This window comes from Numida meleagris, chromosome 1 (assembly GCF_002078875.1).
Source record: "Numida meleagris isolate 19003 breed g44 Domestic line chromosome 1, NumMel1.0, whole genome shotgun sequence".
Classification (NCBI taxonomy): domain Eukaryota; kingdom Metazoa; phylum Chordata; class Aves; order Galliformes; family Numididae; genus Numida; species Numida meleagris.
Window position 1 is genome coordinate 103,630,688 of NC_034409.1, and position 11,234 is coordinate 103,641,921.

Here is an 11,234-nt window from a genome sequence, read left to right on the forward strand (position 1 = left end):
CCAGCAGATTACTTACTTAGTACACATGTTCACTATACTGCATTCCATGAAAACATTTAGTAAACCTGTATCTGCTTCTTAAGAGAACATAAATTATAATAGTATTTGAATCAGACAGGTAAAAACAAAGTGATATAAAGCCAAGGAGAATTATCACTTTGTTGTACACTCATTGTTTAGCTAGAAAGCATCATGAGGATAATTTTTTAGAAGAAAGAAATGCATCTTGCCGAGCACAACAGATCATTCCAAATCTATCTGTGCTGAAGACAGAATGAATATTGACTTACTCTTTTTTTTTTTGTATTAGTGTTTCATATTGCAGCAATAACCCATACCGTAGTTTTCCCTTATATCCAGTAAGATGATTTAATATCTGTAATACTTTAATTTCTAGTGATGATTTTTTTCTACCTGCCCACTCTTCCCTCATTTAGTGTTTTCTCTTCTTGATTAATGTAAGAGATGAAAACAAACAAAAATAAGAACTTTTTTTTAGACCTGGGGCAATTGTTTTGGCAGGCTGGATCTGCAGGGAGGAGGAGAAGGAAGGAGTGAAAGGTTCAGAAATCTGTTGGGTTCTTAGTTTTTGATGGTCATGGATGATCCTGCTCTATCACCAGAAAGCATCCCCGAAGTTTGTCTGTTTTACTAGACACATATGACTGAAAGACCCCAGGATGAAACACCTATTTTGTGTGTAGAAACATTTTTGTGTTAGAGAGGATCTTCAGCTGAGCACTTTCACTGAGGTTGTGCTTTTTCTTGTGTGATTTGAGAAGTGCAGAAAGAGCAAAGTTAGACAGGGACACAGCTCCACTTTCTGCTCTTGATTGTGCGATGTGAGATTATTCTAAAGATGCAGAGGTGTGTAAATAAACATGTTTGTACATTCATTAGGAGGAAGTAGAATGGTTTGCGAAACTTGGAGAAAGCATCCTCAGTGGTGTGTAGTGCTAGGACAAGGAGTAATGGCCTAAAATTTGGACACAGAAAGTTCCGTACTAACATACAGAATAACTTCTTTACAATAAGGGTGACAGAGCACTGGAACAGGCTGCCCAGACAGGCTGTGGAGTCTCCTTCTGTGGAGATATTCAAGACCCCTCTGGACACCTACCTGTGTGTTCTGCTTTAGCAGGGGGATTGGACTCAATGATCTCTTGAGGTCCATTCCAACCCATGATTCTGTGATTCTGTGATCCCTCAAAACACTCAGCATCAAAAGCGATTCCAGTGAGAGATTTCCTGCTTCCTTGCCAAATGAAGGGGCAGTGCTTTCCACAGTGGTAGGAGCAGAGGCGCCTGCTGGGCTCTTACAGCACTATTCTTGTCCCACCGTGACTGTCTTCGTCCTACCTAACTTCAGACTGAGCAATTCAACACTCCCTTAGCCAGCTGCTGACCTTTTATGAGCTACCAGCTATTTCTCTGTGACCCAACTGACTATGTTTGTTGAGAAGGGAAGAGCCAAGAGATTCTCAAGGTCATTCCAGTGCAGTGCATACCAGGCCATCTATAACTTTTCCAAGACCTGGGGTTATCTTCTGTGAAAAATAAAAAATGACTCAGGCATGAATCCGTAATTTTATTCCAAATCCTCAAAATCTTGTGGAAGTTCAGACAGGTATTCAAGCTTTTGTTTTCTGTTTGGAAGTCCCATTGTTGCATGGAGTTTTGAAACACTACAAAGAAGGCATTTTGCTAATGAATTTGCATGCAGAGAGAAATATAAATTGCCAGAAATTTCACAATCATTTTAGAAAATCTGTTGCTATTAGCTCACATAATCCCCAGGTGATCTGATTGCATATCAATAACATAATACACCTGTAAGTGGCCTGACCTTTGTAAAGGGTAGTACATTTTCACAAATGTTAATTGTACAAATTGAGTAACAACTGCATTAGTCATCTGTAAAAATGGAATGTGAAACCTCTGGTTTTAACAGCATACACATCTACTGCAGGTTGCATACGCAGGAATAATTGTATTATCTGAAGGATTTAGAATTCTTTAATTCAAATCATTCATATGGCACTGAATAGCTTTCTTAGCTAGGAGTAAATTCCTCTGCAGTGTAACTACAGTGAGCTGGAGCTAATACTGGGAAAAATATAGGATCTTGATTGTTACAGACATTTATAAATTGTTGCCCCATTATAAAGAAGCCCATCATAAAGACTAATAGCAAGGCCCTTTTTTCCCCATGACAATCCTTCTCAGGTTGGCAGCATGAGAGGGAAACAGAGAGGCGGCCTGATGAATACTCCTTCTGTCATGCAGGAGAGAATTCCTGAATCTTGTGGAATGAATGATGTGGGATATATAGCACATCTCAAAGTGGGAGTGAAGCATGTCACAGCTAGCTTACACGCCACGCAGCTTGGGGAGAGGAAGACTTGTCTCCTTACCTGCTAAACGTATTTGGCAGAAACTGACCATTTTTCCCAAATATTCCTGTTTCTTCTCAACAGATTATTATCCGCTCTGTCCTCCTTTAAAAAAACAACAACAACAACACATAGTGCAGGTTAGAATTTAGCTCTAAATATTTCTCATTTCTTCAGTACTTCTAATATCTCCATAGACCTATGGAGGCTATTTTGTTTTCAGAGAGATTTTTCAGATAATAATATATGTGCACGATCTGGATAACACGTGCACTAAATCTGAGGCTTTTGAAACCATCAGATTTGCTCTGCAAGGTGGTAAAGATAGCCTTCGAATGCACAATACATCCAAAGCATTTCTCCTGCTTCGAAATTCCTACACAGATATGAATCAACTCCACAACACGTGCACAACACATCTCATGCATCTTGGAAACATCTCACTGTGCATGAAGCACAGAGGTGATCTACGGATGTGCGATAGGTGAGCAGATGACAGTGACATCTACCAGCCATGCTCTAAGTCACAATTTCAGTCAGACCGATATCTGAAAATCCTGAAGAAATGTATGCAATCTGCATTTTCTGCCCAGACACAATTTTTGAATAGAGAAAGAATAAATGTCCAGGGAAACCTGGATAAATGGTAGCCTGGAGAAGAACTTACTGTCTCCAGAAGAGAGGCAGAGATATGAATGCAGACTGAACATCCTTTGCTTCAATAAACTACCGTTTGGGAACAGAATAATCAGAGGCAAGGATGCAGGGCTTCCCCCTGGGAAACAGGAGACAGGTTGGCTCCACTGAAACAAGAGAGAAATAGAATTGCTGCTTTTTAAAAAAAAAATTGCTTTTTTCATATGTTAGCAGTATTCTGAGAGTATGTACACATCAGCACCATTAGCAGCTTAACAGTTGCGCATGTTTTGCTTGTGAGATTTTTAAGAGTGATGGGATCAAACCTCATCACATATCTAAATTAATCTGGGTTAGGGATTCCTCTGAGAAAAATGTAGGTTTGAACTAGATTAAATAATTGGATCATACTAGATTTCCTTGTTCAGGTTATTATATTTCCCCAACACAATTTATTATCAGCGAATGCCCTCACACGGAACATGGTAAACAGCTGTAAAAGTAGGGAGAGGCTCTGTGCATGTAGGAGGCGGCATTTTAATTGCACAGAATTACATTATCGCTTTCATAGCACTAGGAAGATGCGTTAGCAATATACATAGTCTGCAGCCATTGCCAACACACAACGCAACCTTCAGACGGGTTCTCTGTGAAGGAAACTTAACTGTTAAAACAAATACTGTTACAGTGTGACAGCAGCGCTAGGGGATGGATGGTGCTGGTGTGAACATCACAAAGACCTGGGTTTTACTCCCACTCGTGTCATAGAAGTTTTGTGCAACATGAGGCATTTTGTTTTTTCCCTCTTGTACCTCTTCTCACTCCATTTTCTTGGCTTTGCTTTTCAGAATAGCAGGCCTCCAGGACAAGGACAAGGACAGCTGCCTCCCAGATATTTGCAAAGTAATGCAACAAAACAGTCTTTCAGGTTCATGACAAAACCTTTCATTCTCCTCATAAAGGAGAAATGCTAGTGCTTGTTTGTCTCCCAGGCGATGGGATTTCAAGCTCCTTTGGCCAGAAATGCACATGATGTAACTAGAAAAATTTTTCAGATAAGATAATTTTTCAAATAAGCCTTAATGTCTGTTTTTCACATGTAATCGGAAGCCCCTCTAGCGGCAATTCAGCCATTTTGGCACAGGCTGTGTTTATTTACAACTGTAGAAGGTAGGAAGAAGCCTCAAGAAATGCTCTAGGGGTCAGCAACCTTTCCAAGTTTGCATTTAAGATCCAGTTTCTTTTTCCCTGTTTTGAGGTTAAATGTGCTGGGCAAAACTGAGTGATAGCTGGGAGATGCTTTTCCCAGTGATGATACTGTCATGACACCACAACCCCCAGATGCTACATATACTTTTCAAATATGTGTCTGCAAGTTACTATGCAGACAAGCTCTTGCCCTTAGCTCTAGTATCTCCCTTCCCGTCCACACACAACGATCACTTTGTTAAAGAGTTTCAAACCATCTGTACTAGAGACTCGATGACCTCCACTGGCAAGGAGGCTTTTGTAGCCTCCTAGCTAGGGAAGTTTTTCCTTACAAAAACTGTAACTCTAGACACTATTTAAGCTCACTGCTTTCTTCTAAGCATTGAGAGTACTTACTGCCTTCCAGTGAGCAGCTGCCTTTTAGTGTTTGAAGACCATTATCATGTTTCTTCTCAGTCCTCTTATCTCTAGACTAAACAAATCCAGTTCTTAGAGACTGGCCTCCAAGGCCAGTCTCCTAAGACTTTTAGTACTTTCTGTCGCTCCTAGGACTTTCCCTAATTGTCTATGCTCCTCTTAAGTCCAGTGACAAAAATGAGTCCATTTTCTGGACTGAGACCTCACCAGTGCTGAGCAGGAGTGGAGAATTTCTTTCACATCTCACCTAAACTATTTATACGTTTCAGCATGATTCTTGCTTTTCCACACAAGTATAGCATTGCTAATTTTTAGTCAGCTTGAGGTCTACCAAAACCCCCAATGCATTTTTGTGCAGGTCTTTCTGGCTGTTCTCCATTTGGGGGTTTATTCCTGCCAAAATGAAATGGGTTACACCCATAATACTGAATCCTTCTGTTTTCAGACCATTTCTGCAGTTGGTCAAGATGCTAATCCTGCTCACAGAACTTTCTCAACAAATTTGATAACTGTACTCTATACATCATCTTCCAAAACACAACAAAAATAGTGAGTGGTACCAGTCCCTAGCAGGGCATCTGCAGAACTACTTTCCATAATTATTCCACATCAACAATGAACAGATGATAATTCTTTTTTTTTTTTTTTTTCAAAGTAGCTGTGAGTCCACCTTACAATAGTTTTGTTTTAACTCCCTTACAAGAAATCACAAGAGACTGTGGTGAAAACCTTGTTCAAGTCAAGATATGTAATATCTGTTGTCCATAAGACTTGCTACTTGTCAAAGAAGAAAATTAGCTTGGTTCAGCATGATTTGTTCCTGGCAAATATTTGTTGGCCTCTACTTATCCTTTCATTACCTCCCATGCACAAAAGAAGTTTGTTGTATTTCTTTTTTCAGTGTATTTCCAGGAATTCAAGTTAGGCTGTTTTTGCTGCCCGTATTCGTCAAACTGCTTTTCTTTTTTTTCTTACTATGGGTACTGCAGTGCCTGTCCCCAGTCTGCTGATCTCCAGGTAATGTGGGAAAGGGTCCCCAATGGCTCTTGGTTTGCTTCAGCTGGTTTTCCACGCTCCCTCAGATGAGGTCTGTCAGGTCTGGCCAGCTGGAAAATGACTGACTCTAGTCTGTTCTATTCTTTGTATTACTTAGCTTTAGACATTAATGGTTACCCAACTGGTCATAGTTAATTCTTTTAACCAAAGAGTGAGGGAAAAAGACATTAAACACTCTGGATTTTTCTGTGTCACCTCTTACTAGCTTTCAATCCTGGCTGAAGGGTAGATCATATTTTTGCCGTTGTCTCATTCTAACTTCTAATGTATAGGAGTGCTTTCCTGTTAACCTCGCTTTTCTTTGTTAATTACATTGCCTTTTTTTGCCTTGGCCTTTCTGATATTATTCATACAGGCTCTTGCTATTCTTTTATTCTTGTCCTTAGTGTGCTGTAGTGTATGACCACATCAGAGGGCTAATGAGCCACTTACTGAGATTTAAAGAAGCTGCTGCCCGTATGCAGGGGCATGGAAATGGATTGTATATCTGCTGTGGCTCTGAAGCTTTCTTCCCAGGGTCTTTCCCTACCTGCTCATGCATTTATAGGTGTTTCCTTGTCATCCTGTCTTCCCCATTAACTACCATTTGCTGCAATTAACTTTGAACTCATACCTCTGATCTGCCTAGCTTTTAGTTCAAAGCATTCCTTGCACAGTTAAGCTCCCCAAAACTATTTTTTTTCCTAGGTCCCACTGGTACACAGCAGTTCTTGAAAACTCACCTGAACCTTCCTCATGAGCCTCCCTCCCCAGCCACATATTGATTTCCAGAGTGCCAGAGCCAGCACTCCTGTTTGGAAGAACTGGGCTCTGCCAAAGCTACTGACCCCTCCACCATCACTCCCATCTCCATGTAATGGTGTTTGATCTGCTCATGATCCAGCCTGGCAGAACCACAGACACGCTTACAGAGGAGCGGTAAAGGCTCTCTGTGTGAGGGGCCAGTGAGTCCCAGCAGCCTTCCTGCACCTTCTTGGACTTGGGCTTATGGCGGGCAGGACACTTCCTGGGGTATCAGGCCGGACAGCAGAAGGATGCCTCTTCCTCCCCCTTCTATAGAAAATAATCACCAGCCGTAAATATTTGTTGTTACCTCTTGGGTATGACAGTTTTGGCATGGGCTTGGGTTGGAATTATCTGGAGTTTAATGTCTTGTAGATTCTGACAACTCAGTATGAGACAGGTAATACTCCAGCTGAATATTTCAAGGATATGTTCTGCATTCAGACCACTTTATATGCCTAGCACCAACTGAATTCAGTTTCAGCTGGGATCATTCAGCACTTCCGCAAATTAGACCACAAAATCTCAATTCAGATACCCAGAAAGCAGGAGCATGAAATTTGTGGCCACCTGTGAAAAGTATGGTTTAACTGACCTTATGCAGCATTATACAAGAACTGTGCAGCAAAGGAGGGATTGAATCCATCCCTAAGGCAGAGCTCAGCTGTTCCAACCAAGAGCTCATCCTTCTTCACATGATCCCATGCTGCCACTTAATGCATGTTTGTTCTGAAACAAACATGGAAAAACTCTTGTAGACAGCGGCCTTTTCCACCATGTAGCTCCTGACACAGCTCCAGAGCAGCTCCACTCTGAGAAGTAAATGTAGCATAGATCCCTTGAAAGAATAGTATGCAATTACATTATTTGCAATTATTTGAAAATGCATATGCAAGTGAGAGGAAGGATAAAATAACACTCATTATGTAGTATTGATTTTGCAATCTAATCCTCATTTAAAGCAGATTTCATATGTGCAATTAGCTCGCTTTTAGAAAAAGCAAACAGTAAAAAGAAAAGAAAAACCTTTCCATCGCGTAGCATCATATTGTTGTACATGTCATAGGGGCTGGAGCCTTCAGATCCATGGCAGAGAGCCCTGCCTCTTGGAACTAACAGGGAAACTGGTAAGAGCAGTGTCTTTTCATCCTTGACTAGACAGGGGCAACATTAGACAAAGTACTTTGTCAGAGACTCACAGGTATTTGCTGATAGAAGAGGACTGGTGGCTGGATGGGAATATCCAGAGATCTGTGGTTCTATTATAAGCTGTGAAATACTTGATTCTCCCTGCTTTCTTCTAGCACAGTTCATTCAGCTTCCTTATACCCCATCTTTCCCTGCCCTATTCTTCAAGACTGCTTTCTCCATCCTAGTCTTTTTCCATCCATTCTTACATTTCCTTCTCCCTCCACTCTCCCTTTAATACCTCTTCATTAGATCCTACTCCCAGCTTGGGAGCGTCACATCCCTACCTCCTCCACATTCTTTCCTACATGTTTCAGTCATCCCAGCTCTGGGCTCTTTAACAGGACTTTGTCCTTTTTCATCCTTCATTTTTCCTTCATTCTTTTCTCAGCTGTTTGCTATCAGTCCACACTCCAAGGACAACCTTGCCCATGTCTAAGAGCCATAATGTCACAGCCACATCTGTTACTATCTCCTTCCCTTCAGCCTTGCTCACTCACCTGCTCCCTTGGGATCAAACAATTTCTGGTCCAGCTCCACCCATCACCTGCTTGGGACTGGTCTGGAACACAATCACTGCCGCAGCTGCAGAGCCTCGTAGATATTCCCACAATAACTTCACACTAGCTAGTTCACCTCTTGCTGCCTCATGTGTACAGGGCTCAGCTGCAAACCCTACCAGGGAGAACAGGCGTGTATCTGTATCTGTATCCCTGTCTATGCCTATAGACAAACACCAGGACAAGCAAATAAAAATAAGACACTTGGCAGTATATGAGTGTATGACAGTACTCTTTCCACAGCTGGTTCCTGTTTTCTTCTAACACCTCTAAAAATCTGCCAATTTGAAATCTGAAGACTCCCGTTCTTCAGATATTTAGAAGCATTGATAAGATCCCCTCCCTCTCGGTCTCCTCCAGGCTGAACAGTCTCATTTCTCTCAGCCTTTCCTCACATGGGAGATGCTCCAGGCCCCTAATCATCTTTGTGGCCCTCCTCTGGACTCTCTCTAGAAGTTTCCTATCTTTCTCAAAATGAGGAACACAGAACTGGACACAATGTTCCAGAAGTGGCCTTACCAGGGCAGAATAGAGGAGGAGGATCACCTTCCTTGACCTGCTGGCCATGCTCTTTTTAACGCATCTCAGGATACCACTGACCTTCTTGGCCACAAAGGCACCCTGCTGGCTCACGGCCAACCTGTTGTCCACCAGGACACCCAGGGTAATCTCTGCAGAACTCCTTTCCAGAAAGAGCAAACGTTCATTAGTGCTCTTTGTGCTGCTCTCTGGTGTACAGATGGACACGAAAGGTGCTCAGATGTAGGATAGCTAGCATTTGTAGCTCCCTCAACCTCCAGCATATAAAGGTCATGACTCAGGCCTCTCACGCCATACATTTTCACTTACTGCTTTTTAAACATAAATTAAGAGAATGGTTTATATTTGCTTTCTGAGTTTTAAAGCATGCTCACTACTGTTTCTCAGACCCTCCTCTACAATCTCTGTGCTTTTAAATGTTAAATGAGACTTTCTTACAGTCTTTGGATACTTCTGGTTAGCGCTTTGAGGAACAAACAAACTTCAAGATGGAAGGTGGAAGTGAATATACTGCATCAGCAGTGAGAAAGTCAGAAAGCATTAGGAACTCCCACAAAGATATGGGATGTCACAGATGCGTACAGTAGCTGGCTCATGAGGGAGTGTGCACAGCTATAGGTGGGCATCATGCATCAGACCAGAGGCCTGTGTAGGTGCAGCATTCAGGTACAGCCATAGTCACTGCATCTGTGTTGCTAATCTGTGTATCAAAAGACCAACAAGAGCAGAGATCTCACTCAGAGAATATACACAGGAGCACAGTTGTTAGATCTCATACACAAATCTCCAGCACAGACATAAATGGACTCATGTTCAGTCTTATGTTGGTGGGATCTTGAGATGAAGCATTGGAGGATGGAGATGTGTGGGTGAAGTTCACAAATAAAGGAGGGAGGGCCTGTTGGATCCATGCAGGTATGTATCTGTGGGGTTTGGGTGTGCAATGTAGTTAAAAGTGCTTATGAATGGTGAATACGAATGTATATTCAGCTGAGATCAAATATCGGCACGTGAACGGTACTAGAAATTTCAGTATATAGTCTTGGGTGTTTGCATGAAGTTCTGAGAAAGATTTCAGGAACTGGAACTGAATGTGCTGCTTTTTTTTTCCGGCAAGAGGAGTGTTTGAAGTAGGCACAGCAGCAGAGCATAGGGGTTTCATTCTGTGGGATGAGAACAGCGTGGTTCATGCGCGCTTACACCACCACCAGCAGGGCAGGAAGTGCTGTCCATTCATGTCTGTATGGAAGGGGTACCTGGGCTCTATCCTCCATGGGGACTGCCATTTGCAGACCACCTTGATTTCCTCTGGAAGGACCTGGGCAGTTGTTTAGAACAATAAAGAAGCTCATTCTGCACAACACTGTACCAAAAACAAAACAAAACCAAAGCAAAATGACAAGGGAAGGTCTGCAAGCACAGGCACTAAGTTACACCTGCCAGCTGGCAGACTGGCGATTACTGCCAAAGCACAGGTGTTTACCTGAGCTGGGGGGTGTAGACTGGGAGTAAACTTGTACATGGGCAATTAGTCCTGAACAGCTGACAGCTAACAGTGGGGCACAAAAAATGGCTGCTGAAACAAAGCCTGTGTGGGTGCTGCCTCATACCACCTGTAGGGAATGACCCACAGCTCAAATTTGGTGAAGGCCTGCAACATCACCAGTACTGGCTGTGCCACAAGTCGCCGTAGGAAGCACTGGGAAAAGTTTTCAATTAGCAGTGCTTGCATCTTGGATTCATTTTACTATCCACTACATCATCACTGTGCAAATGGAAAAAGTAAGCAATGCTGAACTCATTTTTTTTTTTTTGGTGGAGGAGGGCATGGCTGCATCTCTTGGATGAGCACCGAGGCCTCTCTGGATGGAGCGGGGCTGTTGACTGGCAGCCTGCGTTTGAGATGTGTGAAAGCACGTGTTGATGAAGAATGAGGTATGAATTCAGGTTCTGTTTTAAGTGGAGGTTAAGACTGTATGTAAAAGAGACGGAGGAAGAGGTTCTCTTTGTAGGAGGCAATGTTGATGATGAGGATGTCCTGGAGGACACAGGACATCCAGCGTAAGGGCCTGTTGTAGCACAGAGCAAGAATATGCAGCAATAAGTTGGGGCGCTGGGATCCTACATATCTCATTAAAGTTCTTTAATTTTGAGGTCTGCCTTCTTTCCTGCTTCCTCTTCACCCTCAGCCACAGCAAGGTGGCTCTGCCCTCCTTCCTGCCTCTCATCCCCACAGCTGCCTTTAGGCCCAGGCAAATCAGCATAACTTGTCCACAGCAGCAACCACATAGCAACGGCCTTTCCCAGGCGGTGGGGGACCCTCCTGGCACCACAGCAGCGGGCTGTGCCCATGCTGGCCAGCAAGGCTCATGCTCCTGTGCTGCGGACATCCTGCCTCACGTGCCATGGGAAGCCCAAAAGGTCTTCAAAACGCAGGGCAGAGACTCAGGAC

General features: G+C 42.9%; 1 protein-coding gene across 1 annotated transcript in view; it reads left to right on the forward strand.

The window, feature by feature from the left end:
* MRPS6 (mitochondrial ribosomal protein S6) overlaps window positions 10,801-11,234 on the forward strand; it is a 46,521-nt gene continuing 46,087 nt past the window's right edge. The window contains exon 1 of the mRNA XM_021399233.1: window positions 10,801-10,843. Coding sequence (XP_021254908.1) covers window positions 10,801-10,843 — 43 coding nt within the window. The remainder of the gene's footprint in view (window positions 10,844-11,234) is intronic.